The sequence below is a fragment of the Mangifera indica genome, chromosome 14, assembly GCF_011075055.1.
Source record: "Mangifera indica cultivar Alphonso chromosome 14, CATAS_Mindica_2.1, whole genome shotgun sequence".
Lineage (NCBI taxonomy): Eukaryota > Viridiplantae > Streptophyta > Magnoliopsida > Sapindales > Anacardiaceae > Mangifera > Mangifera indica.
Window position 1 is genome coordinate 3142107 of NC_058150.1, and position 24675 is coordinate 3166781.

Genomic DNA, 24675 nt, shown 5'->3' on the forward strand with positions numbered 1-24675 from the left:
AATAATTTTTTAAATAATTTATGGTTAAGATCACACATATTCAGTAAAAATCTTTGTAATGGGATACAACTCCAGAAATCTTCACCAAATTTTTAGCAAAAAATACAGGTTAATTTTTTGTTGAATTATAAACAAAACAATGTTAAAAAACAAAATGTCTCTTTAGCATCTCTTCCTGTCGACAATAAAACATGTAACGATCCCAGAGCTTTTGTTAGATAATGTAACAACAGTTCCCTTAAATTATCAACAACGCTAAGATTCTCAATTCTGTATACAATATACCTTGGTATAAGATCAGACATATCCCAAATCCTACTTCTATCAATGCTACAACATGAATATTACAGAAGTAAACCGGAAGACATCAATGACCTCCACTTTCCAGCTGTCATCCCCTTAAGTATTCTCCTACCATCTTCGACGCCTCCTCCCGTACCAATATGCAAATGTAGCTACACATGCAGCAAGAATAACACCAGCTGTTGCATGCCAGGGATATAAGTCTCTCTCTACAACAAGGCCAGAACTCTGTTTTACCTCAGCAGGTGGTGGCGACTGCACTGCTTCCCGACTAACTGCCACAGCAAAACCCAAACCTTGCCTCTCCAGCTCTGCTAAATCTTCAATCGCTGGCTTCAGCCTTGTGGCTTCAGCTATAGCCTCATACTCTTCCTTTGTTCCACCTTCAAGAAAAGATCCAACAAGATGACCCTTACTTACCCAGTAAGCCCCAAATGTATTTTGTGAGAAATCCCCATAGTGGACTACTTCCCCTGCATTGTCCCCATAAAATTGCCAAGAGAAAGCAAAGACTCTAGAGTAGAAGAATGGCAGGTAGTCAAATTCGCCTGTTTTGTCTGGTTCCATAATTGCAGCAACTGCATGCCTAGCAGATTTTCGAGCAGAGTCAACATGCTCAAGCCTTCGGATTTCACCAAATATTTTGACTGGAAATGCTGCAACATCACCTACTGCATAAATTGAGCAGTTGCTTGATTGAAATCGCCCATTTACTTTAATCCCGCCCTTCTCCAAAGTCAGTTGACCTTCAAAAAGGCTTGTGTTTGGACGTATTCCGATCCCTACTACAACCATGTCTACAGGCAATCGACTTCCATCCCTAAGATTAACAGCTACAACCTGCGTATTGGTTGGTCAGCAAAATTTAGTGATCATTATGAATTTACAGCAGATAAAGGAACAAGGAAAAAAAATCTCTAATATTCAATCATCAAATGATTTACCTTTCCATTGGAGTCTATATCAAATGATGACAAGATAGTTCCTTTAATGAATTTCACCCCTTTAGTTGTGTAATAATCTTCATAATAACTTGCAATCTTGGGTGTAAATAGCCGAGCCACTGTAAAGAAAACCCAAAAACAATACAAAAACTGATAAATTCCTCTACAGTAATGTAAAATTTTAATTTGATTCTACAAAATGCTCAAACATCAGTTGAAAATTTGTAAACTATCAGAGCATAAATGCTTACTGCAATGTGCTTCCGGAAAAACCATGGTTACATTTATTTTATTGATCACCAGAGATGCAGCACACTCCATTCCTATGTAGCCACCACCGATGACAACAGCATTCCCACCAACAGAAGATTGCATAAGATCTACAATCCTATTTGCATCAGCTAAATCTCGTAAATAACACACGTTTTCAGTATCTGATCCACTCACACCAAATTCCTCAAGCCTCAGAGCCTAAATTATTTCAGAGCACAAAGTCAAATCTGCAGTCACTTCATACAAATTCAGTAAGATTTCTATGCTTAAACCACCTCAAGTCTCAACCACATGATGATATCTCAATAACTTAAAAGTTTTAGAAAAGATCTAAACTCAAGATAATAGATAGATAGATAGATAGATAAATAGATATATGACTTTGCAATCAACTACAACTTAGGGGCTATTTGGTTCTAAGGATTTAAAGATTACCTTGGTAATCTATCTTTTATTACTTATATTACCTTGTTTGGTTTGTCAATAATAAAATATTACAGTAATATTCTATTACCAATGCTGAAGTAACAGATAATATAGGTTATAATTTGATTACCACTTTTATCTTAGACGTTAAAAGATTACTAAGATAATTTTGATTTTATTATAATTATATTATTATTTATTAATTTTTTGAGACAAAAATAAATTTATTTTTAATTAATTTAACAAATAATATAAAATTTATTTAAAAATAATTATATTTAAGGACATTTAAGTAAAATAATTTATTAGTATTTTTTTATTATCTTTGACCAAACACAATAATTATTTATACCTATCAAATTTTATCAAATATAGTAATTATTTATACCTAATAATCTTCTAAGTAATCTATCTTTAAGGTAATCCTTCTATTTTGGTAATAAAACATTACCTAAACCAAACACCCCTTTAAGGTAACTAAATATTACTACAACCTTCACAAAAGAAAATCAACCGAGCATGTAAAAGCCAAAAAGATCATCAGTCATTTAAAGAGTGGTTTCAATACCCGGGCACCTGTTGCAACAATGAGGATCTTATAACTTATAGTCTCTCCAGCCGCAGTTAATAAAGTCTGACGCCTCACATCAGCAGACTTAACGCTAGTTCCAAGAACCAGCTCAATTCCTAGAAAATTAAGCCATTTCAAAAATGAATAATCTAATTGAGAAAAGGCATAATGGATAAATATGAGCTCTTTCCTAGAACAGACATACATCATCAACCTTGAATATAAAGATATATTAGCAATTGATAAGTAAATTAAAGAGTAAAAGCGCATTGAGAATCTCACCTATTATTATTTCCGAATAAAAACTGCCAACATTTAAGTACAACAAAAATGTATATGCAGCAATGCAGTAATTTTGCTACTGTAATTTTTACTTTCTGGGTGTAGGTGCATTAGCAACTAAGCAAATTTAAATACAGTCAATCATGAGTGAGGTAAATATAATGCAATCATATATCTTTTCACACCTATCCAAGTGACTTTTAATCTTGTAATAGAGATTAATATAATGTCTTTTGCTAGAAGACAGCAGCCTTCATTCCAAAATGTTCTGATTATGTCAACAGAAGTTAACATCTATATTTCACAAGGAGTAAAGAGATTCCAATGTATACATTATTTCCCATCGATACTTCTCGCAAAAACCTAAAATAAATTGTTTTTAAAGCTGATAACCAATATACTGAATACATAAACAGGGTTATTCTTAATGAGACACCAAGTTAACTTGCAGACTGAAGAAATATAAATTCTTAATGTGATACATAGCCAACAGTCAAAACCACCTAATTTACGCTTCCATTAGAGGACTTAACTCCTAATATATTCTAGAAAATGAATGCTGCCATTCTTTGTTCTAAAATTTAAGTTGATACAACCACAAATGAGGTAACATTTACCATGTTCCTTGTACCATTTTGGTGTTAACCTTTCATCATTGGCACCAACACAAGTGTGAAATGATGGAAGGCGTGCAGCAGCTGTAGAATACCAAAAATTAAAGTATGAGATCACATATAATGTCAAAACCTAGTAGAAAGGAAGGGTAAAACCCTAAAATAAATTGTCTGTATCAGTTTCTTCATACAGGTTGAGATCAATGTTTTATACGAGGAAACCTATTAATACACATTTTTCATTTCCTATCAAATGATGAGCACATTGGTCCATAGCTCTCCCTAGAATTCACTCTAAACTTTCCAACTTTCAGCCAATTAACCAGGTAATATTTTTCTATTTTCACATGTAAGAGTAAGACCAGTAAATTTAAGACATCCATACACACATATTCTACAGATTTTGAGAGAATAACCAACCATGGAAATAATAATCAATAGAATCTTTGCTGAAAAATAAAAGCATAATAGCCATGAGGCATTTCTGAATGCCCTGAGGATATAAATTGTCTCAATGTGTACTAGTGACGCTGTTAAAAGATTTTAGTTTTGAAAAGAGATGCCTCCGAAAACCCTATAAAACAAATCTTATGGGCAAACAATCTCGAAAATCCTATGAGTTAAAGGCTACAATTCAATAGTAGAAGTCTTAACCAAACCTCAAAGAATTTCCCATTAATTGACTTAATATGAGGGTGGTGTAAAAACATCACAGATAAGGCAACTGATCCAATGATTCTGAGACTGCTGGGGGTCATTGGCAATGCCATTCATTAAACTAATCTTGACAGGACCTATATCTTTCCTAATGAGAAACATCAACTACATGCTACATTAAAATGAATCAAACTTCCAGTTGAGGAGTTTAAGGATGACAATACATACACTCTGGAAGTAAATAACCTTTGCTTAACGCAGGTCTCTCATATGGTGCAACCTGAAAGAAATTCAGCAAACTTTATCAAAGTTTATGCACATGACGTATCATTCTGCATCTCACAGACATCATTTTTATAAGCTTCTAACTTCAACCTCATTTCGTTTCCCTTCCCAAGCCTTGTCAGTTGTCTCTACACTGATCCCAAATGAACATTCTCTCAAATTTCAGTTAAGCAAGATTACATTCTTAAAAGCCTTAGAATATATAATAAAGGATAGTTTTCTTTAAATTTAAAAAAAAAAAAAACAGTTACAAACTATTCACTTCTCTATTCTAGCTTAAAATTTTTATGGAGATTTAGCCTGAAACATCAATAAGGAGTTCTTTCGAAATATCAAAGCAACATCCTTACTTGAAGAGTAAATCAAAATCACACCTTTGATCAACCAACAACCAAACAGATGATTCAGAAACTTATTTACACGTTCAAAATCTTGAAAAGACTACATATCAATCCCAAAATAAACCCATGAGAGCTAATAGCTGAAGTTTCAGTCTCGAACGAAAAAGAACCTCAAACACGTTAAGAAATACGCATATGTGCATTAAAAAGAAATTAAATAAAAAATACTCACGGTTTCCTCCGAAATGATGCAGAGTTCACCCGGAGAAACTCCTCGCTTCGTGAATTCAAGAGCTGCATATCCAGCTGCTACTCCTCCTCCAAGAATTACATACACAAATGCTCTTCCCATTCTCTGAGTACCCTCTCTTCCTCTGGGTAATCTCCCTTATTCTTCTTATATATAACTTTGCTTTCAAACAATTGAGTTTCCCGATAACAAATGGCCATCATCAGCCCTTGGAAATATATTTTTACGATTTTACCCCTTTTGAGCTCTCTCTGCTTCTTCCCTATGACGCGTCTCCAACGCTCGGCACAATAATCACCGCTGATGGGAAACTGGACGGTTGTGATTATGTAAACTGATTTAGAATTAGTTTAATATGGTAATAAAGGTGGGGCCAGTTGGTGGTGGACTCGGCTACTTGAAGATATTAGATTTTCTATTGGGAAATGTGATGGTCGTGAAGATGAAGTAGGGGATTTTGGTGGCTGAAGAATTCGATGAAAAAAAGTTATAAAATAAAATATAAAAAATTTTTGGAAGATTTTGAGTGTGAGGAGTGAGAGACAAAATTTGTGTTTGTGGATGAGGCAGCCTCTTTCAACAACTTATCCTACTCTCTTTCACAAATTTTTTGGTTGTCTCACATGCCTCTTATTATCCATAAATAATACATTTGGAAGGCCTCAAAAATTTTTTTTAAGGGTAAAGGATAATTTCTCACTCAAGTTTTAATTCAATCTCAAAATCATATTTACAGCAAATAAAAAATTTAAACACTCATTTATAGATTAACTGTTATTATAGTTTTCAGTTATAAATAAGGATAACATCATCATTTCACCATTAAATCCTAAATGTTTAAAAATTAATATCATTTTTTCCAAAGTTTTAAAAACTAACATTTCACTATATTTTCAAAGTTTAAAAATTTTAAATTTCACCCTTAGAGTTTGTTTAGTTTCTTTAGCCATCACTATTTTGCCCATCAATAGGGGCTTTTCACCTATCTTCCAAATCCAACAACAAAAGACAATCACCCAATCACCACGAAAGACAATGACTGTCGTTGTCACATTTGGAAGATGTAACGAAGGACAATGCTCTGTCATCCTTCATCATCTGGACAACCTAAAGAAGGACGATGAAGCGTAGTCCTTCGTGTTCGTGTCATCCAGACGCAACAAAAGATGAGAAAGCATCCCCCTTTGTCTCATCTTCTAGGCGTGGCGACGACAGTCGTTGTCCTTTATGGTGGTTGTCTTTTGTCGTTGGATTTGAAAGATAAGTGAAAAACACTAGTTAATGACTGAAATGGCAGTGGGTAGAGAAGTTAAACAAATTTTAAGGGTAAAATCTAAACTTTTTAAATTTTGAAAATATAGTAAAATATTAGTTTTTAAAGTCAGGGAGAAAATGATATTAACTTCAAAAATTTTAGAGTTTACTTTTGCTTATAACTGAAAATTATAACAATATTTAACCCATAAGTAACTGTTTAATTTGTTATTTATCATAAATATATTTTTAAGATTAAGATAAAATTTGGGTGAAGAATAGTCCTTTGCCCTTCTTAACATATAAAATCTAGTCAAGTAAATTTTGTGGTTAGTTTGGACCTTGGGATGTTTCCTGGGTTAATTAAAAAAAAAAAAGGCTGTTAAATATTTTGCAGCCCATATTCGGAAGGCAAAAATACGATCAATTTTGGTGGTTGGCCACATGTTTTGAAACTGAAACCGGGCCTTCGTTACAAGAGCAGGTGCCAAATGTTAATGGACTGCCACTCTCGAGTTAACCTTCTTCCAGTGTGAGATGAATTAGAACCCACCAAAATTTTTCCCCTTTTATTTTTCAAATTATATATGGAAAATTAATTAATTACTTAATTATTTTTTTCAAATCATGTTGCGCAATTATAACCCACTCTTAATACCAGTTTTACTCTCAGTCTTAAACATCAGTAATTAAGAATTCTAACCTCTTAGATTTATTTTAATCCATATTATTATTTAAAAATAAGTTAAAATCAAATAAATTTTGCATCAAAATCATCCAAGCAAATAACATTTCACTATATTATTTGTTAATTTGCTTGAAAATTTAAAATTTCTTTATGTAGGAATAAATGATACTTTGTATAAGTTGTCACAATTTTTATAGTTGTTTAGTAGAAAATTTAATTATAAGAATTGTTTATTTACATCAAATTAAAGAATATATATATATATATATATATATATATATTATGTATAAATAATGATGTGTTATCATATGATTAAGTATTGATTTATCGTTATTTATATATAAAGTTATATATGCTCGTATAAATATATATGCAGAAATGGAAGTCTCCATGAGATGTGTCTGGTTTATTTACTCATTGAATGGCGTACATTGCTTCCTCAACAATCTCTAAAACAGTATTACCATCATACCACATGTTTACAAGTAGCAGTCATCATCAATCGTTTTGCCAAACTCTACAAATTGCTCCTCTTTAGCCGTGCCTTCGTTGATAATCAATCGAAAGGTGACCAAATTATTAAGAGTTATTTTCATTTTTTAGGATAAAAAATTACAGCTATAGCTAGCTATAGTGCTTGTGTTGTTGAGCATCGATCTGCCCATGTTTCTGTGTGACAGTCATGGCCGACCCATCATGTGATTTTTCCTTTATCTTTTACTGGATACAATTTTTGCATATTAAACATGTGACTGAATAAATGTGCGGTTGGGAGATTATTTGCTTTTGTTTTTGTGACTTGAATAATATTAACAATAAAAGCTCTCAACTGTCCTTCTCTTTTATCGTTTCTCATATAAGACAGTGCATAATTCGAGGGAATGGGCTTTTATTTATCTTCCAAATTCTTCATGTGAATGAGAAGCTCGATGCTAAACATGAAGGTTTGGTGATCACTGGAATCTAAAGCAATTGTCATAAGTCATCACAACCACCTAACTTGTGTTTCTCTATAATAAAATATTCTTATTCTTTTTTCAGATAACTAATAAATCTTAAAACACATATTTATTAATTATAATAAAGATTTGAATCTAACATTTCTTTTTAAAAATTTTAATATTTTATCGGTTTTACTAATCTTTAAACTCTTGTAATATTTCTCAATTTAAACTTAGAACATAAAAGGAAACCCAATTAAATTATACTCATATATAGCATTTTACCATAGCTTCAATGGGTTTTCAGTTGATTTTACGATGGAGGGGGTACTCACCATGTGGTAACATGTTATATAGACAAAGTTGATGATGGAAGCTTTAAAATGAATGAATAAGGAGAGAATGCATGTGAAGTCTTATTTTTCCTTGTGGGAAGTCCAAGAATTGAGATCACGTCGACCTAATTTCAATTCTGCATGGACATGTACAAGAATAGACATAAATAAATGTAAAGCTAAAATGAAACGTGCTAAATATATCTGGCTTCTCTGTCTTACGTGTCGAGTTACTATTGGTTTGGTTAGGTGTTAATTAGATGGATATTATTTTATTATTTATGTAGAATTTGTCCTGTGGACATTACATTATCCCTGTTTGCATGCACGCATGAAAGCTGCCTTCACGAGGACGAATTAAATTACAATCCCAAGAATTTTATATTAAATTATGTTCTGGAAAAAAAAAAATTCAAATAGTTGTACCAATTAAATTCTCTCTAAACATCTACACAATATAAAATATTATATTTAAAAAATTTAATTATTTTAACCATTTTTCAAGTTGTCTGTACATTTTTAACTCTCGTTTTTTTTATTATATCATTTTAATCAATATTCTAATTTCAAACCTGTTTTACCCTCATTCCTAATGTTTAGAACTTTAGTCTTTCAAATTTATTTTTATTTATATTCTCGTAACAAGTCAATTTAAAATCGAAGAAATCCTACATCAAAAAATCATTTAAATCTTCTCACACACATCTAAAAAGAATATACGGACACTAAAAGTTCATGGTTAGAATCGGTTTTAATGTAAAATTTCTTTGATTTTGAACCTATTTTTATATGAGAATATGAATAGAAATAAGTTTGAGAAGCTAAGGTTATATGATCAGGAATGAGGTAAAACAGGTATGAAGTTGAAATTTTAACTAATCAGTTATAAGAAAAAAAAACTGAGGTTAAAAAGGTATAAATAACTAAAAAAATTGTTAAAATAACTAATTTCCCTTCAGAGAATCATGATGCACGATCATGATTTGCTCAAATGATATTAAAAGCTAAATATTAATTAATTATTGTATAAACATATATATTAAAGTAGTAGATGCAGTGTATGGGAAACCTATTACAAGCCATATAAATTCCATCAAACTATTTATCATAAATCTAACATTCGTCCAATTTAGAGATTTGGACCTCAAAATCATTGATCAGCATTAAGTAACCAGAGATCCTCCATGCTCCAATAGTTTTCATTCGCTTCAGCAGGCAAAGGCGCCATTGGGAAAGCCTGATGGTCCTGCATATTTGGAGGATACGAAGGAGGAGAATAAACTTCCGTTGTGTGTAAAATTTGGCTTAAACTTGCCTGCTCATTTGCCTCAGAACTTTGTGCAGAAAACGTCTCAGCTTGTTTAATATGCTTCTGGATTCTTGTTCTCCAGAAATTCTTTATCTCATTGTCTGTTCTTCCAGGTAGATGCTTCGCAATCTTTGACCACCTATATAAAAATCAACTGGTAAAGGGATTTTTTATAGCATAATTTTCGATTAAACTTGCTAAACATGGCAAAAGAATGATACATTAGCAATCTATTTGTTTGTTTTTAATTTATATATATAATCGACTGATCGATTATACCCAAATTGTTTTGAACAGAAAAGTTGTCGTAAGCACAAATATCTTCCCGAGACTGGGCCAACCTTGCTCTGAAGAAGCCGAGCAATATGGTTTATGTCTACTTCAAACTAAAGTAAGGGCCTTCCTCTTCGACATGTGATCTATTTTAAATAGTTTCACCTCAAAATAGAAAGTTTATCACCAATCTACTTTGGTGGCTAGCTGTAATATTAGGTATCCAAAACATTCGAATCCATCCAAAATTATGAAAATTTTTACCATATTTTTGCATTATATTAATTTGATATACTTTAAAATATGTATTTATATGATATATTACAAAATACTAACACCACCGAAATGACTAAGTGACTGAGGCTGAAAGAAAAAGCATTTCACTTTTAAGGGAAATATTTCGAAATCGTTATTGTGTTGTATATATTTTATATATGAATATATATTGGGAATCATAATGAACCTATTATTCAAAATAATCAAAAGAGAACCGGAGATATTTTTGTAGCAATTAATATTCGTGAAAAAAATGTGTTTTGGACGGATTATTTCTGACCTTAGGTTTCAAAATCGCCCATGTGTTTAATAATGGCCGATTTCTGTGGCTAGGTTTGATTAACACAAATTCCTTCTCTCTTTTTGATGGACGACACAAAGGATGTACAAATAGGGACTCTGAGAGGTTTACTTTTAAATCGAAATGACACAGAAAAACTAAGACTAACGCTGAAATTATTTCAAAACACACTGACCTGTTTCCCCACTTAGCATGAAGTTCCATTATCAAGAGCTGTTCCTCTGGTGTGATATTTCCTCTCTTCACATCCGGCCGAAGATAATTCAGCCACCGGAGACGGCAGCTCTTTCCTGTACGTTTCAGGCCTGCAGACAAGGTAATCGAAAGAAAATAGTCTCTTGATAATAGCAATTAGGGTAACTAAAAACAAAAAAAAAAATCTTTTCAATAATTTCTTGCATTATAAGCTTTCCAAGTTTTAAATTGGCTGTGAAAAAAACAGGTTACCGGCTGCTTTAGCAAGAGAGTTCCACACGCCTTCCCCATGGTTGGCTATATAATTGATCAGAATCAAGTCTTCTTCCATGGTCCACGGCCCTTTTCTCACTTCAACATCCTGAGAGTTGCAGGGTGATTTATCCATGCTTTTCTTTCTTCTTTTTCAGAGAGAAATTAAGAAAGAGACAAAGAAGAAGAGAGAGAGAGAGAGAGAGAGAGAGAGAGGGAGAAGGATAATGAGAAAATAGGGTACCTCCAGCATTTATAGAGAGAGTGTAAGATGATTCTAAACACTAATTAACAGGTTTTTAATGATAAATAGTCTTTTTTTTTTTTAATAACGGTATCATCCATATTTATTAGACAGATAAATTTAGAGTATAGTAACTAAACCCATATCTATTATATCAGATAAGTCAAAGTTTTATAAATACATCAAAAATTCGAATTTAAACCTTCACCAACAATTTTGTATATTTGCATGACATTATTTTCACATATAATTTATTAGGGTAAATAACTTAATACCAATCCATCTATATATGCCTTTTTCTTTACGTCCCACGCAACACAAACACATGCAGTTATAGATATAAATACAATAATGTTTTAAAGTAAAAAAGAAATATTAAAACCAAAAATTAAAATATATAAAAGAAAAAGGGAAAGATGAACATGTTTACATACTTTTGAGCTCAGAATAACTTCATAAAATGCAGGTAGGTTTCACAATAATCATATATTAAAGTAAAAATATTATATTGATTAAAAAATGTGTGGATTGTAATAATAAAGAAAAAGACAAATTTCAAGCGTAAACTTAGAATAGAAGCCAAGGAAAATGACTTTTGACGATGATCCTGAAAGCGAGTTGACATTTAACTTGATGGCATAAAAATGATATATCTATCATAATAAATATTATTAGTAATGTTATGTGAAAATAAAGCTTGGATATAATTTGAGTCAAACTGAGCCCAAATAAGAATTAGCTTATTTTTTGCTCATTTTTTGTGAGCCGACGCTCAAACTCAAGCTCATCGAGTTTGCTGAACACGTGTTTGTGTTTGACTGGCTTCGTAATTTTAGTATTCGTAATTGATTCACACTTAACTCGAGTTCGTGTGTTCTAAATTGGGCTTACTCTGATTGGCTTTAGACTCACATCTCAAGCTCGGTTGTACGACATCATTTCAGTGTTTATTTATTAACAAAACTGAGTTATGCAAGCCAAGGAAGACACTTGTTCAAGTTTGGGTTTGAGCTCGTTTTTTTTCATACTCCCAAACTTGAATTTGGGCTCAGACTTGTTATCTAATGTTTGGTTAGACTCATTCTAACAAAACTTATTTTGAGCCAGAATAAGCTCGTTTCAAATTCAACGTTAGTTTTGAGTTTATATTTAAATATATAAATAATATGTCATCATTTGATTGAATGATATTTTATTTTTAATTCAAAATTATTTAGTTATATGATAATAAATTATCAAATTATATACTTAAAAATATGTACATATGTTTTATTAATAAAATATTTACAATTTTCTCAAAGTAAAACCTTGAATTAAGAGAGTTTATGGCATGCCCTTATATATATTCCTATTAACAATGTAATCAATTAAATTATTTATGGTAAAAATAGAAGTAAAATAATGTACAATTTGAGGAATGCATGGCCTATACAATGTTTTTAAAACCAGATTGATGGTCGAACCAATTATTTCACTGGTTTACGATTTGACCAGTTAACTAGATAATCAATTAGTGCAATCTATTACTAAATTATTATGTATGTCTTGAATAATATTAAACATTTATCACATTTTTTACATATAACACATATGAGACATATAAAATATAATTTCAAATATATTAATTAAACAATTGATACTCCATTACATAGATTAAAAAAAAAAAACCAATTACAAATTTTATCATTAATTCGATTAAAATTTTAAAAATGATAACTCTTTTAAGTTTTAATAAGACAAAAATTGTATAATATTAAGTAAACCCGATTTTGTTAGTTTTAAATAGTTTTTTTCGATTTAATAGGTTTACCGAGTTTGATTAAGTTTCAAACAAGACAATATTTATATATAAACTGAATCAAATAGTGAATATATCATAAGTCAATATATCTTTGTAAATATTTTTTCTCATCTATCTATATAATTAGTATGACTCAAACTCAGATTTTTTCTCTGAAATTCTAATACTTTACCAATTTACGAACTTTTGGGTCCTACTATTTATAGATTTCCATTCATTAAAAGAGCTATAATTCAATGTATTAATTAACCTTTTGAATTAGATTCTTTGATTAATTGTTCCATAATTTGCGATTAATTAAATTTTGATTATGTGGCTGTCGATGAGTGAGAGCATGTGATGAAGAGGACCAAGGATCTCAAAAGGGTTGGAGACGTTTGATTTTGCTAGAGCAGACACATCCTAACCAAACCATATGAACAATTTGTGGCTAATAATATAGTGGATTAAGCTGGATCCAACTATAGTATAAAAGTATTAATGGCAAACCCTCCAATTATATGAATGATCAAATTCATTTGATACATTTTTATAAATTTCAAATAATTATGAGGTAGAGCTTGATCAACATGTCACAAGCGTATGTACGTACGTGTCAAATCATTAAAGTTAATCAAATTGGCTAACGTGGTTTGCGTGGAGCCTTGGATCAAATTATGCAGCAGGATCCTAATCTTCAAATTAATTACTTCAATAAGAAAGTAAAATTTGGCAGTCCATTAAGAAATGTTTTCTTGCAAAAAGAAAAAAATGACAAGCAAAAGTACACACAAATGTAGTGGAACTAAATTTATAATGAGATTAATTGAAGCAAGTTTGCTTTTAGGGTTTCGGTTTGTTCCCATCACCCATCCTCTTTGGTGACTTGCATCGGCACAAATTTAGTCTAAATCAAAGGGGATCTCTAATTCAATTTTAGTTAGATTTTGTATTAGACGAAAGAGAAATGGAAAGAAGATGAAAAGAGAATGTCATGGTGTCTTGAACTCAACATAAGAGGATGTTAGAGATGGAGAGAGAAGGACATTGATGATGATTTGGAAATTGAAACAGGCTAAGGGACAAATGCAAATGAGAAAAATATGAGAAGTTGTAATCCTAGATTTTTTTGGGGGGCGGGGGGGTGGGAGAGTTAATTTTTAAAACCAGAAAAATATGAGGTTAAAAGGAAATTATTAATTTTTAAAACTAGGATGAGAAAAAAAGGGAAAAATAGTTTTTTTTCTTTAAATAAAAATTCTAAATGATAATTTTACCTTTGATAGTAATAACAAAATTTAACAGAAGAATAAATATTTAGATTTTTGAAATTCAACAGATAGTAATTTGGGATATACTAAACTTTGGGTGGGAATAGGTCTTTTGGCCTTTTTGGATATTGTTTTGCTTTCACTACAAAGGCTCATCGAAATGTCTCACAACATTAAACCTCATCTCCGGCATCATCTAGATCATAACCAATGAAATTTACATAAATGAATCTGAAATGATGTCGTACTAAAACGATGTCCATGACTTTGATGATGACAATCCCACCCTTGTGGTAGAGGTTACAACATCCATCCGACATAGAGACGTCCATTGTCGCTGTCCAATGAGACTTGTCCATCATCATCAACATCTAAAGTCTCGGACTACACTCGTCCCTTACTCCTCTTCTTACAATGATCCTTTGGTGGAGGCAATAAACTTGACGGTGGATTAGATGCGACTTGTGGTGGTGAAGATGAACTTGTTGGTAGATCTGACACAAATAGAGATGGTGGTGGTGACGTAGGTGACATGCATGGTTGAAGAGGCAATGGAAAAAAGTATATCACTTGTGCAGGGTATTTATGTAATTTTAAAATGATATTTTTATTAAATATTCAAGATACTTTCGCAATTCTATTAAAAAGGATAAATTAATAATTTGCAATAAAACTCTTCCACAGAAGACTACAAACTGAAGGCTATATTATGGAACAGGGGAAAAAAAACAGAGTCCCCTAAGACCTGGCTTCAACAGCACTAATTTTTGAGATCTTCAAACTGGTACAACTTAATTTTTCTTCACTTCATTTAATGCAATTTAATGGTAACTATACACATCAATCTGAACTTATTCAATGTTCAGAAACCACATAACACATTACAGAATATTTTAAGCTCCAGAACAAATCCAGGAGGCACCATAATATATATGTTTACAGCTAAAGAAGTGATTACACAAGCCAATATTGCATATTTGGTTGATTTAGTGACCATTCTGCCGATAGAATATTAACGACGCAAAAGGGAAAACATCCTCTTTATATCAAAATTTCATGACATAAATCTAATTTATGGATCAAAATCTTTAAGAGCATTGTGCCTGCAGAACAGGAGAAGTTTCAAACAGAATAAAAGTACAACATTAGCATTTTGGCAGCCAGATATCATCCTATTTTAAAACATACTATTATAGCAAGCTGTTCTCAAAGCAGCAACCAGACGGGATGCATTACTCTATGCTGTTACATATGGTAGCAATATTGGTTCTAACCAAAATTCAGATCTCGTACCTGTATTATCTTGTTCATGTGTTTGTTGTGCCAATGATGTTGCTGGAAAGCCAATCTAACCCCTCATAAAGACCATCTCCAGTGGTTGCACATGTGCTCTGGATATACCTGTAATTGACCATCACGTCATGCAAAACAGAATGTTTATAAATCACAATCACATAACTGCAATTATTTCAAGTCGGTTACACTACTCCAGAACTTTTCATCATTTGTTGGGTTAGCCAAATATGGCAGGGGATGGTAGAGTTATGTCCTAGGATGACCAATAATTTATGCTATGTTTATTGCCCAAAATACTGTCCCATTCACCAACTGAATTTCAAAAAGAATCTGAATGTTGAAGGCATGTTTTTACTAAAAATGCAGGAGAATTTGACCAAAAGAATATTCAAAACAAGATAGGAGTTTTACCACTGCCGTTCATTAAGAGAATCTAGACCAAGCTTATCAGATATTTCGGCGGCCTTCATTGCACTTGGAAGATCTTGTTTGTTAGCAAGTACAAGCAAAACAGCCTCTTTCAGTTCATCCTGAAACCAAAATAACAGTATATTGTGTTATAAACCCTTAGGAAAAAAAAAATTTTAATGTTTAATCCTTTCAGTGATATACAACAATCACTGTGCAGCTACATATATTGGAACTTAAGGATTCTCAACTTTGAAAATGCAGAAAGCTGATAGAACAAGCAAAAAGACACAGATAAAGGATATGAGCCAAGCCTTTAATCCCCGTGACACGTGAATAAGCAGAGTTATAGTTGTCATGCCACTGAACTAGTGACAATTACTTCAGGCAAGAATTTCGAAAGGGATTAAAAAGAAAGACAAAGTGAAGTTTTTCCTGCAGTTGAGAGTGGTTAGACACTTTTTCATACAAAACAATGCCAAGACCAAAATGAAAGATTATGGATGACGGTGGGTCAAGGGTGGAAGAATCAGGTATGTAAAAGTTAATTCCCAAAGAGTATGTCAAGGATGACCATCAGCACTTTGAGCATAGCAAGGGGAAGAAATTGCCACTTCAGGGAAGATCCACAAGAAATATCAAATGGATGAATATTTCATGACACGAAGAAACTAGAATAACCAAAGCCAATCTATGAAAATTAAATCTTAATAGGTGTTACATAAGAAACCACAAATAGAAAGGACTGCAGGAAAGCAACCAATTCTGAAGTGACGGTAATAAAAATGTTGTGCGATAAGTACTCAATTAAGGAACAGAATAAGAAAGTAACAGCTACCTGAGCTATGTTAAAAGCTATCATAACATGAAACAAGGAAGAAATAATAAGAACCAGAACATTCCATGCGATAATAAAATCGTTTGCATACCTCACTCAACATCTTATCTAACTCATCCTTTGCCTCAGCAACTCTATCCCTGTCATCGCTATCCACAACAAAAATTAGGCCTTGAGTATTCTGGATATAATGTCTCCACAGTGGACGGATCTGCATTTATGGAAAACATGGATTGCAACAAGAACTTCAATTAAAATTAAAAAGAATTTAAATAACAAGCAATATAATAAAATCATCATGATATGATGTCACATGTTGTAACAAAAACATGCACCAATTTTGCACAGTCAGGAATTAGAAAGAGTTCGATGAAATTAAATTTTTGATTTTAACGGTTAAGGAAAAAAGAATTCTAATATTGGAAATACAACAGAAAGATAATGAAAAAAGAAGTACGGATAACATATGAGGTAAGAATTGCGTAATTTTCACCTATATAAACCCAAACTGTGATTCCTCATAAGAAAACCTGTGTTTATATCCATTAACTGGATAAGATATGAGGTAAAATAATGAAAAAGAAAAAAAGGGCATTAGCATTTCAACATAAGCTGGATAGATCAACCTAGCTATCTATATCATTCTATCATTACATATTCTGAGATATTTATACCTTGTACTGACCACCAACATCCCACACAGTGAAGCCGATGTTTTTGTATTCCACTGTCTCAACATTAAATCCTGCAACCAACAATTCCTTCACAATCAAAATCCAACAACACACCTAATTATTTTGTTTCCTAATATATATTGCTAATAGATGGATAAAATAAAGAAACATGCTTCAAGTAAGATACTAATTTCACCATCAAACTCAACCTTTTGAGAGATTAAGACTACCAGAAATCAGTTCAACCAACCCATAGTACATCACTCAAAAAAAAAAAAAAAAGGCTCATAAACAAAAAGGAAGCAAACACTCCTTCGTCAATTATGGAAAATGTCCATCTCAAATTGAAAATAACACCCAGAACATGCAAGTACAAACAAAGCCCTCGCATAGTCTTTAAACTTCATGATGCCATATAAATTTGCATGTGAATTCTGAAATCAATATGCAGAGCAGGACATGAAATCTATCCAATAAATCCATTGAAATTTATTCAAATCAACAAAAGCAAATACATCCAAACCAAGAACTCAATTATAAAATAGGAAATATCTACACATTGCTAAGAGAAATGCAAACATAAACAAGGTATTAAACATTAACAAAAAGTGAAAAAAGAATTTCATGGCCTTGAGTTCGGCTAAGAAACCTTTCCCACAACTTTATCTTTTAAAATTTCCGAAAAATGGCCATATCTTTCTTATAAATAAAAAGAGACCTTCCCAGCAGAAAGGTAAAAGCCATTGATCACATAAATAAAAGGTTAGAACCAGAAAATCACAATGTATATGAATAAGGCATCTGAAAATACCAATGGTGGGGATGGTAGTGACGATTTCTCCAAGCTTAAGCTTATACAAAATGGTGGTTTTACCGGCTGCGTCAAGACCCACCATCAGAATTCGTATCTCCTTCTTACCAAAAAAACTACCGAACAGCTTTGTTAAAATCAACCCCATCTTTGCTTTCTCTCTAGCTCACCTGTGAACGAAACCAAAATCAACAAATGTGCTCCGTTATTTTACCTGTGAATAATCATTTTGGTGATTAAAAAAATGGAATAAGAAGAAGGCCCCTCTCAATCCAAACCAAATGTAAATCCATTCATATTCCAGTCGTTGTTTATTGGCTGAATGACTGTTTGCCACCCAACATTTGATAAGATAACTGTTTCTATCTTTAAGTTTTAAATAGCCAAATTCTAACCTTCTATATATTTTTGTGAGTGAATATTTCTTTTATTTGCAAAGTGATTGAAAATTAGTTGTACCATTTTATTAAAATTATAAAACTACTACTAATATTCAATGCAAATATCAAATTAACAAAATATCATTACAAGTTTAAAAATTTATCATTTAAACTTCTAAAAAATATCAAATCTCAAATTTTAAAATATTGTATTTAAGTATGTTTGTTGGAGGTATAATTGTTATTTTTGAAACTATAAAAAAATATATTGAAAATTTAAAATTTTCAAAAATATTTCTAAATTTTTCTTTTCAAATTTTCAAAACTCTTTGAAATTTTTTCAATAACCTTAATTTTTTAAAATTTGTTGTTTATTCTCTAAAGATTTGAGAAGGGAAAATATAAAAAATAAGGGAAAATGAAAAATAAAAAGAGTAAAGGAAAAAAGAAAAAAAATAAAAAATTTATGTAAAATTATCATTCTACCATTTTATTTGACAGGTAGAAATTTGGTTTTTCGAAATATGAGGGCGGAATTTATTTCATTAAACCCTGGGTGGGACATAGTGTTCTGGCCTTTTTTGTCTGATTAATGTTTTTTATTTTTTTGTTAAGTCTCGTTTGCGGGCTGTTCTAGTGTTATAAATATTTGATATTTTCTCATTTGTTTCCTCCGGTGCACAAAATTAGCAATGGCTTGTTCGGTTTGGCTTCACTCGTCTTCTTTATCACACACTCTGCTTCCAGTTCTCTGCCGCCAAACTACTATCTCCACTACTTCCCTACGATTCAACCGCCTCTCCTCCGCTGCTCGCTTCTTCTCCTCCTCCATTGACCGGACCAACTCTCCGGTTCTTGTCCAGGCCAAGCGCCGCGGTGGTTCCTCATCACTCAAAGAAGACCTTGTCGCTTCTCGTAAGCAAAATCGCTCTTAATTCTCTTTTTCTTTTTTTTAGTTTTAACTGTTTGCTTATAATTGTCTTTTTTTTTTTCTTTTCAGCGTCCGATCTTCATTTTGAAGCGCCACTGAAAATTGTGAAGTATCCGAACCCGATATTGAGAGCGAGAAACAAAAGAATTGTCACGTTTGATGATAATTTGAAGAAATTAGTTGATGAGATGTTTGACGTTATGTATAAGTGAGCTTTTTCTTGTTCCCTGCTGAACACATGAGCTTGACGAATGTTTTTCTATTTAGGATTTACACTCTCAATGATATTAAATGCAGGAACACAATTTACTTGTAAATATTATAAGGTGTGAGACTACAAGTTTTTTGAAGTTATGTTATATTAGGAAGGTCCTTGTGAATAGGATTAGAATCAAAATTTTAATGCTCTTTATAACTTCTGTGGTTGTGTAGTTCATTTGTTGCATTTTTTTTTTTCTAGTTTGAATTTGTTGCAACCATTTAGCCTGAATATAATGTTAAGTAAATAAGAAGATTAGCCTAAATATAATTAATGTAAATGAAGTTATATTATTACATGGAGTGTAGTGAATTTTCTTTCAAATATGTGCATTGCTTCCTAATCTGACTACAGCATTATTGGTGTTAAACCAACTATTTGGCTGGAGGATACTGACTTTAGCTATAGCTACTTAGTGTTTGGGTAGTGGTTGTTTTGACATGGACTAGACCGGCAAGTTTTTGTCAAGAAGTCCCATAGATCACATACTAGACCTGTTTGCTAAATGGAAGTCATGTGAATCTAAGATTGAGGTTTTTTTTTTAACTATTGGATGCTTATAAAGGTCCCTGCTATTTACAGGACTGTGAACAATTGTTGTTGGCTTCCTTTTTAACAGAACTGATGGCATAGGGCTCTCAGCACCACAAGTAGGAATGAATGTACAACTTATGGTGTTTAATCCAGTTGGTGAGCGAGGTGAAGGAGAGGATATAGTTCTCATTAATCCAAGAGTTAACAAGTATTCAAAGAAAAAGGTGCTTTTTAATGAAGGTTGCCTATCCTTTCCTGGAATCTATGCTGATGTTCAGGTTATTCACAGATACTTAATTATATGTTTATTATCTATTTTTTAGTGTTAGTTCTGTCTGGTCAAATCAGAAGATTGTGGGTACTCTGAACTTCCTGCTGATTTGCTTTTTTTTTTCTCACTTCCATATTTATTTCTCTTTTGTTCTCCTTCTTGTTTGAAACTGTTGCAGATAAAAAATTAAATAAATATTTTTTTTCTTTTGGAAATGTGTATGTATCCTGGTCAATGTGTCTATTTATTTTCTGCACTACTTAAACTTCTGTTCTGAGCTTCCAGGAGTAAATATTAGTTCTTGATTCATCTTTATATGTTTAAGTAGGAAAAGTGTTGTGGTGGCTAGGTCTGTCTCCAACACAACAAGTTTAATTGAAGTGACTAACTCCTTTTGTTAGCTACCCTTTTTTAGAGCTTAAAGGGCTGTTTTTGTACTTTTGTATTATTCTTAAGATAATCTATAACACTTCTGATTTTTTCTCATGAAGAGACCAGAAGCTGTAAAGATTGATGCTCAGGACATTAATGGTGCTAGGTTTTCATTCAATTTGTCTGGTCTTCCTGCACGGGTATTCCAGCATGAGTTTGACCATTTGGAGGTTTGTAAACATAAATTAGATATATTGTTTCTGTTCAATAATGAACGGTTTTGTCCTAACATATGTTGATAAACAAATGTGTAAATTTGTCATAACCTTGGTTTGTATGCTCTGGATTAATATATTGCAAGTTGAATGATTATAAGTTAATAATAATATATTATTTTTCTCTGCGCTTGCAAAGTATGTTTTGTATAGATAATCTAAAGGGCCACAACTCCATGCATTTCCTACTTGGTATCTTGCATTTGTCTGCTTAAATTTAAGAAATTTCATCAATGCATTTTTCAGGATCATGAACGACTTCTTTTTGCTAAAGTCTCTTATAAATCTGCAGGGAATTTTGTTCTTTGATAGAATGACTGAAGAGGTTCTTGACAGTATCCGTATCCAGTTACAGGTGAGCAGAATCATGACTATGATTGCTGTGTTTTCTGATCAGATGAGAAATTTTGTATTTGTTTTACTCGGTAACGTTATGGCCTAGCATATAAAAACAAGGTATACCTGGACAAAATGTAGAACTCCGCTTTTGCACTGCTTGCAAATTATATCCATAGGCCAGAATGGGCAAGCAGTGGACAGAGTCCATTACTAATTTCCTTTTCAAGGTTGAAAGCTTTGATCTCTATGGTGGTTTCTTGGATCAATTTAGTGGCTGGAAACAGTTATATTGTTGTCAATAAAATATCAAGCCATTTCCATCTCTCATCACTTTTGAAAAGGATTTACTTCCATTGATGAATTGTTGCTTTATGTAGATCAGTTTTGCTACTGAGATTTTGGGTTCATTAAGAAAGAAAAGATTGTTTCAGTTGTGTGATGTGGATACTGATCTCTCTCTTTCACATACACAAATGCATGTTCGCATGCTGATTAAAAAATTTGCAAAATCATGTTTAGATGATTAGTAAAAAGTTTATTAGGTCTACCAAAGAGCTTATGTCTGTGTGGCTTGATTTACAAAGTAAAACATCAATGCATGAACCAAAACCTGCTCTTATCCAATGGGAATATGTTTTGAATATACCAAATTTCAATTCAGTTAGCTAGGAAGCACCAGACTAAGCTGCAACGAACCTAACAGAATCAACTTGACATGCCTGGCGACTCTACACATGAATCTTAGTTCTCAGTGGCACTCTAGCTGTGATTATTGTTATCATCAGTGGCACATTAATATTAGTTCCCCGATATGCTTGACTAAAAAAGTTTTAGCCTAGCACTTAAGCATGACCTAGTATGTCGGCGAATTAAAAATTCTTGTTGACAATAGTCAAAATCATTTTGTTTGTTGAGGTATTTGTTTTGTCATTCCACATGTAAGTGATGACTCTATGCGGTATGCTGTCCTGATTTTTTTATGGTCAGGATAAATATGTATTCTTGCCTAATGCTGAAGAAAATTTTCCAGGCCTTAGAAAAGAAATATGAAGAGAAGACTGGGTTCCCAAGTCCTGAAAGGGTAGAAGCACGTAGGGGGCGGAAAGCTGCAGTCGGTTTTGGAAAATCATAAATATACAATGGGCTTCCTCAGATAAATCAGGCTTCATAGAAACTGTAAACTGATAATTTTTATTCATTGCCACCTGAATTAATGATTAAACTTTGTTCTTATATTGTTGTTTTCTGTTGAATAGGATAGGTGAACTTAGGCGTGATTCTGAACATGTAACATTCAAAAACTTGTTGAGCAGAAGTGAGTACTGAACACATTAAAACAAATAACTTGTTATCAATGCCAGATTATGTTATTACACATACTTTTCAGCATACTCCGGCAAATGAGGACAAGTAACAACATTATTGTGCTCCTTGTCTTTGCTCTGTTTCTATAGTAACTTTTTTGATAGTATATGATGAGAATTGAATGTATTCTGTCATCTGTTTATGTTTATGTGGCAAAACTAGATTGCATTCTCTAACATCTCTAGGTTGTTCTATATTATTTTTTGTGTGATAACAGATTCAGCTAACTTAATGTATTTACTTTCTGTTAAAAGAACATACAACACATTTTGTATTATGCTCTTTGAATATTAAAATTTTGTGTAATTTGCTGCTATAGCAACTGCTGTATCGCTGACAAAAGTTCTTGTGTACTACTATGATTTGACAGTGGCATCATATTTGACATTAACATGTGCTGCTGCTACGAAAAGTGGCAGAACACAAAATCATCCATACACCATAGTAAGCCAGGGTGATTCTAGCAAGAGTTTCTGTTGTAAGGAAAACTGGATTTTGAGGGTGTGCCGGTTTGCAAACCGGTAATAGGACGTACAGTGCTTGTTTTCAGCTCTCCATATGTTTCCCAACAGAATGGTTGCCGATACTCTTCAGATGGTTTTAGTGCTATGGTAGTTAGAGATACACCAGTGCACGGTGAGCTGTCACTGCAAGCAAAGTGCACAGGTATTTGTGTATAGGTTCCTCGGATATTTACGTAGTTTATATCTGATACAGAAACAGCTGAACTTTCATTCTGGCATTTGCTCTTGTCACAGTAGTATTGATCAATCATGATAGGAGTCATAACATCTGAGACTTGAGTGTTTGAAAACATTACTCGTTGCACAGAGCCTGAGCCTCCCTGCCAGTTAGAAACAATAAAAATACTGGCTCAAGCTGAGCAGATAATATGGTATGCAGATCTCTAAACAGATTTACAAGGATAGTTCTATTTTGATAATTTTTTACTCTTTGATGATTTTTACACATGCAACATTGAATTAAGGTGATGATAAGTTGTTTTACCTGCCATGTCTTTATTCGCACACCAGTTAATGTATTCTGCATTATGACATCTCGAACAGTTATGTCTGAAACACATGCTTTGGTGCCCTCCTCTCCTACCCCCCCAATGCTAATTCCATGTCCAGGTCCACACTTCACATTGTGAATGTATACGTTAGAACATCCGGTTTATATAGATCTCCTGTAAAATGCAGTGGTAACTCAGTATTGTTTGTGATTGTAAAAGGATAAGGTGTGTTGGAGGTTTAGAATTACCACAAGCAGGAGTGCTGCTATAAATGAGCACATTTTGGGAGTTCTGCAGGTGGATTCCATCTGTGTTGGGGTTATCACCTGGAGATGAAGTTGTGAAACTGGAAACCTGAACAGCTGTACATGCATAAAATTTGAGGTGGGTTTGTGGGCTGTTTTGAATGGTTATGCCGGTGACTGTCACACCGTTGCTTCCATAGAACCTTAGTGCCTGCACAAGAAGGGCGATTGCAGAAATATGTTACTTCTTCTTGATCTCAAAATTATTGCTGGATTATCATTAGTTTTAGACAGGGTAATCACCGTAGGCTTGGTGTGGGGCATCTTTACATTTTCGTAGCTTATCTGCAAGATACCGTCTTCTGTAGTATAAATGCATGCATGACTAGTTTTAGCAAATGGACATTAGAAGTGGTCATGTTGAAGCCTCTTACTGAATCATATGTTGGATGGTAATTAGGCGAGTCATTCCACCAGACTGAGCCTCGTCCGTCAATGACACCTTCACCTTTTACTGAAATGCCTTTAAGCTTGGAGAATTCTAGCCACTGTGAGAGGCCTGAACCCCAAGCTCCAGAGTTTGTTGGAGCTATGATC

General features: G+C 32.8%; 4 protein-coding genes across 11 annotated transcripts; 1 reads left to right on the forward strand and 3 right to left on the reverse strand.

The window, feature by feature from the left end:
* Positions 1-142: 142 nt before the first annotated feature.
* Positions 143-5524, reverse strand: LOC123196790 (monodehydroascorbate reductase 4, peroxisomal-like). 2 transcript variants are annotated; one of them, XM_044610911.1, is made up of 8 exons: positions 4929-5524; positions 4446-4488; positions 4299-4350; positions 3417-3497; positions 2515-2633; positions 1499-1718; positions 1248-1366; positions 143-1143 (listed from the first exon to the last, which is right to left on the reverse strand). In XM_044610911.1, exons 1-8 carry the CDS (start codon positions 4994-4996, stop codon positions 412-414), a joined length of 1434 nt encoding a protein of 477 aa, XP_044466846.1. In that variant the 5' UTR covers positions 4997-5524; the 3' UTR covers positions 143-411. The 2 variants fall into 2 exon arrangements, with proteins under 2 accessions (XP_044466846.1, XP_044466845.1); XM_044610910.1 differs by lacking the exon at positions 4446-4488 and having other exon boundaries at positions 4929-5523.
* Positions 5525-9156: 3632 nt separating this feature from the next.
* LOC123195971 (MYB-like transcription factor EOBII) lies at positions 9157-10993 on the reverse strand. The gene is made up of 3 exons (XM_044609848.1): positions 10771-10993; positions 10499-10628; positions 9157-9612 (listed from the first exon to the last, which is right to left on the reverse strand). Exons 1-3 carry the CDS (start codon positions 10904-10906, stop codon positions 9315-9317), a joined length of 564 nt encoding a protein of 187 aa, XP_044465783.1. The 5' UTR covers positions 10907-10993; the 3' UTR covers positions 9157-9314.
* A 3217-nt stretch (positions 10994-14210) lies between these two features.
* On the reverse strand, positions 14211-18418 carry LOC123195783 (ADP-ribosylation factor-like). 2 transcript variants are annotated; one of them, XM_044609624.1, is made up of 7 exons: positions 18371-18418; positions 18093-18262; positions 17282-17352; positions 16699-16818; positions 15773-15891; positions 15359-15466; positions 14848-15168 (listed from the first exon to the last, which is right to left on the reverse strand). In XM_044609624.1, exons 2-6 carry the CDS (start codon positions 18238-18240, stop codon positions 15373-15375), a joined length of 552 nt encoding a protein of 183 aa, XP_044465559.1. In that variant the 5' UTR covers positions 18241-18262; positions 18371-18418; the 3' UTR covers positions 14848-15168; positions 15359-15372. The 2 variants fall into 2 exon arrangements, with proteins under 2 accessions (XP_044465558.1, XP_044465559.1); XM_044609623.1 differs by lacking the exons at positions 14848-15168; positions 18371-18418 and adding an exon at positions 14211-14559 and having other exon boundaries at positions 18093-18364.
* A 695-nt stretch (positions 18419-19113) lies between these two features.
* LOC123196875 (peptide deformylase 1B, chloroplastic/mitochondrial) lies at positions 19114-23716 on the forward strand. Of its 6 annotated transcripts, XR_006497755.1 has the most exons (8): positions 19116-19387; positions 19473-19611; positions 20282-20474; positions 20959-21069; positions 21407-21469; positions 22484-22629; positions 22710-22768; positions 23189-23716. XR_006497755.1 is itself a non-coding variant. In XM_044611021.1 (7 exons), exons 1-6 carry the CDS (start codon positions 19165-19167, stop codon positions 22583-22585), a joined length of 831 nt encoding a protein of 276 aa, XP_044466956.1. In that variant the 5' UTR covers positions 19116-19164; the 3' UTR covers positions 22586-22629; positions 23189-23716. The 6 variants fall into 6 exon arrangements, 4 of the variants coding, with proteins under 4 accessions (XP_044466957.1, XP_044466956.1, XP_044466954.1 ...); XM_044611021.1 differs by lacking the exon at positions 22710-22768; XM_044611019.1 differs by lacking the exon at positions 23189-23716 and having other exon boundaries at positions 22710-22828.
* Positions 23717-24675: the final 959 nt, after the last annotated feature.

What these genes read in the sequence shown, in the direction of transcription:
- LOC123196790 (XM_044610910.1), bottom strand. Translation starts at nt 5,048, where the DNA reads ATGGGAAGAGCATTTGTGTATGTAATTCTTGGAGGAGGAGTAGCAGCT. An exon ending in GCATCATTTCGGAGGAAACC is followed by an intron (nt 4,351 to 4,928) that starts GTGAGTATTTTT and finishes AATTTCTTTCAG; the next exon opens with GTTGCACCATATGAGAGACC. An exon ending in TTTTCCGGAAGCACATTGCA is followed by an intron (nt 1,367 to 1,498) that starts GTAAGCATTTAT and finishes TTTTCTTTACAG; the next exon opens with TGGCTCGGCTATTTACACCC.
- LOC123195971 (XM_044609848.1), bottom strand. Translation starts at nt 10,906, where the DNA reads ATGGATAAATCACCCTGCAACTCTCAGGATGTTGAAGTGAGAAAAGGG. An exon ending in CTCTCTTGCTAAAGCAGCCG is followed by an intron (nt 10,629 to 10,770) that starts GTAACCTGTTTT and finishes CCTTGTCTGCAG; the next exon opens with GCCTGAAACGTACAGGAAAG. An exon ending in CATGCTAAGTGGGGAAACAG is followed by an intron (nt 9,613 to 10,498) that starts GTCAGTGTGTTT and finishes ATTTTTATATAG; the next exon opens with GTGGTCAAAGATTGCGAAGC.
- LOC123195783 (XM_044609623.1), bottom strand. Translation starts at nt 18,240, where the DNA reads ATGGGGTTGATTTTAACAAAGCTGTTCGGTAGTTTTTTTGGTAAGAAG. An exon ending in TAGATAAGATGTTGAGTGAG is followed by an intron (nt 15,892 to 16,698) that starts GTATGCAAACGA and finishes TTTTGGTTTCAG; the next exon opens with GATGAACTGAAAGAGGCTGT. An exon ending in TCTCTTAATGAACGGCAGTG is followed by an intron (nt 15,467 to 15,772) that starts GTAAAACTCCTA and finishes GGTCAATTACAG; the next exon opens with GTATATCCAGAGCACATGTG.
- LOC123196875 (XM_044611021.1), top strand. Translation starts at nt 19,165, where the DNA reads ATGGCTTGTTCGGTTTGGCTTCACTCGTCTTCTTTATCACACACTCTG. An exon ending in AGAAGACCTTGTCGCTTCTC is followed by an intron (nt 19,388 to 19,472) that starts GTAAGCAAAATC and finishes TTTTCTTTTCAG; the next exon opens with CGTCCGATCTTCATTTTGAA. An exon ending in GTATCCGTATCCAGTTACAG is followed by an intron (nt 21,470 to 22,483) that starts GTGAGCAGAATC and finishes AAAATTTTCCAG; the next exon opens with GCCTTAGAAAAGAAATATGA.